Source organism: Antrostomus carolinensis, unplaced genomic scaffold (genome assembly GCF_000700745.2).
Source record: "Antrostomus carolinensis isolate BGI_N321 unplaced genomic scaffold, ASM70074v2 scaffold51, whole genome shotgun sequence".
Classification (NCBI taxonomy): Eukaryota; Metazoa; Chordata; class Aves; order Caprimulgiformes; family Caprimulgidae; genus Antrostomus; species Antrostomus carolinensis.
The window spans coordinates 2,294-7,262 of NW_010294537.1; the positions used below are offsets into that span (position 1 = coordinate 2,294).

The 4,969-nt window shown below is 45.2% G+C and overlaps 1 protein-coding gene across 1 annotated transcript in view; it reads left to right on the forward strand.

Annotated features, from left to right (window-relative positions):
- Positions 1-675: 675 nt before the first annotated feature.
- Positions 676-4,969, forward strand: part of RTN1 (reticulon 1) — a gene marked incomplete at its 5' end in the record, with an annotated part of 6,514 nt that continues 2,220 nt past the window's right edge. Inside the window, 5 exons of the mRNA XM_010177633.1 lie at positions 676-883; positions 2,489-2,627; positions 3,514-3,583; positions 3,971-4,017; positions 4,108-4,166. Of these exons, the coding sequence (XP_010175935.1) occupies positions 676-883; positions 2,489-2,627; positions 3,514-3,583; positions 3,971-4,017; positions 4,108-4,166 (523 nt within the window). The remainder of the gene's footprint in view (positions 884-2,488; positions 2,628-3,513; positions 3,584-3,970; positions 4,018-4,107; positions 4,167-4,969) is intronic.

Sequence of the window (4,969 nt, forward strand, 5' to 3'; positions counted from 1 at the left end):
GTAGGAAAAGAGATTTATTCTGTATTTTAAGGTCCCATCTGAAAAATTGTTTCCTACCCATGTAACTATTAAGCAATGGTAAAACCAGGAGTCTTTCCCTTTCTCAAAACTTAGGAAATAACAAAATCACATTGTCAAAACTTTGAATGGGAAAGTGGTTTCGTGTGGTTAATCCCAAAATTTCTCATTCATTTACCAACAACCAAAACTTGAAAATGCTTTAATCAAATATTTGATGTTTGGACTTGTGAAAAAAAAACAAACAATCCAGAGTTTCCAGAGTAAGTAATTACAAGCTAGGGTGAAAACTTCCATACAACCCTAGCAACAGCCTAAACCCCAGCTTGCATTTGCCTTGCTGCTGCAAGAGAACCACTGTGCTGAGGTTGGAGATATAAATCCTTCTCTAACCCAGACACAGCCACGTGAAATACAAAGATTTTGAGTAGGTTGTTGGTTGTCATTTCCTCAGTATGTTGCTGAAGTCACTTCACTGCTTCTGGTGAGGAGTTCCTGTTGATGCTGATGTTTGCAGGAGCATCACTCCTCCCTTTACCCTCCTGCAAGGACTCTGAGTGTCACAGTGGCCATGGTGGCCATCCTTGATGCCCTTCCACCTCCTGCCTTTAACATGTTCTCCTTCTTTAACATGTTCTCCACTCCTTCTCTCCCCAGCTATCGACCTGTTGTACTGGCGTGACATCAAGCAAACAGGGATCGTGTTTGGCAGCCTCCTGTTGCTGCTCTTCTCCCTGACTCAGTTCAGCGTTGTCAGCGTCGTGGCCTACCTGGCCCTCGCCGGCCTCTCGGCCACCATTAGCTTCAGAATCTACAAATCGGTCCTACAGGCCGTGCAGAAGACGGACGAGGGCCACCCCTTCAAGTGAGTGCTTTGCAGCCATGGCCAGGGGCCGTCTATCTTGCGAAAGATCCATTCCCAGCAGCAATTCTTGTTTCTTTAGCTGTTGCTTTTGTACGGGATAAAATTATTTTCTCCCTCATAACAGAGTAAGAATCTATTGGCTCAGATCCTGGGGGTGGGAAAAAACAACACAAAAGCCATCATCCTCTGAGACATGGCAGTTTTTTTCCTGAAAGCTAAAAGATCCAGAAAATCTTAAACAAACAGAGAAAATGAGTTTCATTAGAGCCAGTGATCATACAGTATCTCTGCAAGCAGGAGTGTTGTTTCTGGGCACACTCCATTTGGTGTAGAGGGAGACTATATGTTTTCTCCTGCACTGTTAGGCTGTGATGTGGCAATACATCATCCTTGGAGCTGGTGTCCGTACTGGTGCTCTCCCCACCCTCTGCAGGGTCTGGGCGGTTTGCTCCAGGAAAACAGCGATCCTTTCTCCTCTGCTGTGCCAAGAAGACAATGAACCAGGTCGTGGAAATGGTCTGGTTTGCAAACACACTCACTGAAAAAAAAAAAAAGTCTTGTTGGGTGCTGCTCCTTCTGTTTCACTCGGGTCAGTTCTGAGATGTGACTCGAGACATGGGCATAACTCAGAGGGAGGTGCAGGGCAAGCTGAAGAATGGAGGAAGAAGAAGGGAGCATCACTGCCAAAGGTGACACATGGCCCAGACAGCAGCTTTGTGTCTTCCAGAGGCTGCCAGCTGGAGGAGATGTCCCTTTCTGTGGCAGCAGTGTTGCACAGAAGTTTGTGGGGAAACCCTCCCTGCTAGGATTTGTATCCCCCTTTGAGTGGAGTAGAGAGAGAGAGATCCCGTCAAGACCAGGTCAGCATGGGGAGAGGACAAGGATGGCACAGCCTGCCATTGCCCAGGGAGATGTAGGTACTAGGGGATGAGGTTATCACTTCGGATAATGTACATCATACGTGTGGAAATATTTTGGTTCTTTGGCAGGGGGATGTGCAGATGTTTCAATACGAATTATCATTTAGTTTTAATGAACAAATGATTGGTTTTACATACCTCATTTTGAATACTGACTATTTTTTTTTAATGAATGTTCCATTTTAAACAATAGATACACTTTCATTTATTACTGCTAATATTGTTAACAAGAAACAAGAAAATAATAACAAAAGTCAATACAGTGCATATTCAATAAATTAGTTCTGTAAACAGATTTTTTGTTCCATCGCAGAGATCAGAGATATAACTAATGCCACTGGTTATATTACACTTTATGCATCCTATAATCAGATATTTACTAGGTTTTGCATCCCCCTTTGAGTGGAGCAGAGAAAGAGATCCCATCAAGACTAGGCTCAGCATGAGGAGAGGGAAAGGCTGGAGGCAAACAGCCCTGGTGCAGCCCACAGTTGCCCAGTGAGATGGGTCATGCAAGACAAAGATCTCATGTGCTGGTGGCTCTGTGCCCGCAGTAAGAGGGGCACATTGCTCCAGCTGCAAGGAAATGAGGTCTGGGGAAGAGGGAGTGATGGGGGAGACAGACACGAGTGTGAACGGTAACTGAACCTGCCTGGGTTTGTAACTGGACCTGTGTTTCTGGCAGAGCCTACTTGGAGATGGAAATGAATCTTTCACAGGACCAGATTCAGAAATACACAGACTGTCTCCAGCTATACGTCAACAGCACAGTCAAAGAGCTGAGGAGACTCTTTCTCGTTCAGGACCTTGTGGATTCTTTAAAAGTAGGATTGCTTTAAATATTTTTAACCCTTATCTAGAGGATCAATCTATATTTCAAAGTGATGCTTCCCATGTCAACAGTGTCATCATAAAACCTAGTTTTAGCTCCAAATATAAAAGTTGCTCTCCTTTTTGATTTCCAAACTGCTTGCTTCCAGCAGTTTAGAGGTTTGGCAATCTGCATTTGAATTTATTGATATGTAATACAGGAGTTATAAAAGTTGCAGGACCATCTTAGCTCCACTGCAGTTCTACAAGTGTCTCTGTGTTATGCTTTCTATGAATTTGACACAAAAGAGTGTGTTCCCCTCTAATACCTCTGTTAATCTGGATTTCCTCTAATGGTGGAATTTCCTGCTTTGGAAGAAGGTCTTTCCTTCCCTGCTGAGATAATTATTTATTTTTAGCCTTACACCCAAGCAGGTGTTCTTCAGAAGAAAGGGAAGATCATTAAGAGAGCAGACATAGGTTAGGCTCCTAAATTACTAAAGATTTTTAGAAACATGTACCCATCTCCCAGCCTCAGGAGTTTTCAATCACTGCAATTATCACTGTGGTGCTGTGATTAACCTGTGTGGGATGACCCCTGCCATCATCCAAACTAGGTGCAGAAATCTACCTATGCCATGCTCAATGCAGAGTCCTAAACATGTGCAATTAAGCTCTAAATATATGTGAAAGCTCAGCTAAGAAGGTGAGAAGCAGTGAACAGCAGAAGGGAGAATGGGGTTTATACACCCAGAAAAAGGACCTAGTTCCTGATGTGCCTGACTTAACAAGTCCTCTTCCACATTAAAAAAGGCTACTGTGCCATTATCTTAGCTAGTTAAGTAAACTAATTTCTTATGCTGACACTGGAGGTGATGCAATGATCTGTCTTTCATTTAGTTTGCAGTACTAATGTGGCTGCTGACTTACGTGGGAGCCCTCTTCAATGGCCTGACTCTTCTGATAATGGGTAAAAATCAACTTTTCTTTTAAAATCTATTTTTAACTTTAACTCCCTCACGATTTCTACTTAGACAAAACAGACTATGCTCATTGTGCCTTCCCCACAGTTAAACCATCAATTTTTATTTCCCTTTCCAGTAAATATTCATTATTCCCATTCTGTTGTCTGTCCTGCTAGAATTAATTTGTGTTTTCTGGTTTTGCAGCCACTAGACCCAAAGCGATAGGAAATTCCATATTTGGGAGGTTTGAGCAAAGTTCATTTTTAATGCAAAGATCCCTGGTGGATCAGCTGACCAAGTGGCATGATATGTGTTTGTCACTGCTTGAAGTAGGTCTCTTCTCTGGAGGAATCTGATCGGCAGGAATATAACTGTGCTCTTTTTCTCCTCAGCTGTGGTGTCTATGTTTACTCTCCCCGTTGTATATGACAAGTACCAGGTAAGTGTCTCTGCAGGGTGTGGTGTGGGTGTCTGGGTGGTTCTGCCTTGTTGATGCCTGATTGACTTGGTTTCCTTTTGCTCTTTGCAGGCACAGATTGATCAATACTTGGGACTCGTGCGGACCCACATAAACACTGTTGTGGCAAAGTGAGTTCAGCAGCAGCAGTCTTGAGCAGAAGTCTTGCTCTCAGTTTGCAGTGCCCTGGGGGTGGCTAAGAGCTGGGTGGTCCCAGGGACAACATGCCCTATGAATGATGTCCTCCCCAGTTCCCAGCACATAAGAGCCTGTGGGAGGGCAGATCCCTGGAGGAACAGCATCCTTCTCAGCTGAGAGTAGAGTCAGGCAGAGCTGTGACCCTACATCCTTCTCTGCTGTTACCCCACATCCTTCTCTCCTGTCCTTTGAGGGAGCTGTGGACAGAGCAGCCCAACCAGGAACTGCTGTCCATACTTTTACCTGGCCAAGACAAACGGGAAGGAATGTGTTAACTCCCTTCCCCACTGACCACCACAAGCCTGGGTTTTTGCATTCAGGGACTCCATCCTTTGGAGTTAATGAACAAAGTGGGAATTGGAACACCACTCTGTTACAGAAATAAAAATACCTGGAAGTGCTACCATGTTGAGTGTTTCAAACTCAAACATGAGCCGGCAACGTGCGCTCACAGCCCAGAGGCCAATAACCGTGTCCTGGGCTGCACCCAGAACAGCGTGGGCAGCAGGTGGAGGGAGGGGATTCTGCCCCTCTGCTCCGCTCTCCTGAGACCCCACCTGCAGTGCTGCCTCCAGTGCTGGGGCCACCAATATAGGAAGGACATGGACCTACTGGAACTAGTCCAGAGGAGGCCACAAGGATGATCCGAGGGCTGGAGCAGCTCTGCTGTGAAGACAGGCTGAGAGAGCTGGGGCTGTTCAGCCTGGAGAAGAGAAGGCTCAACAAAGACCTTCCA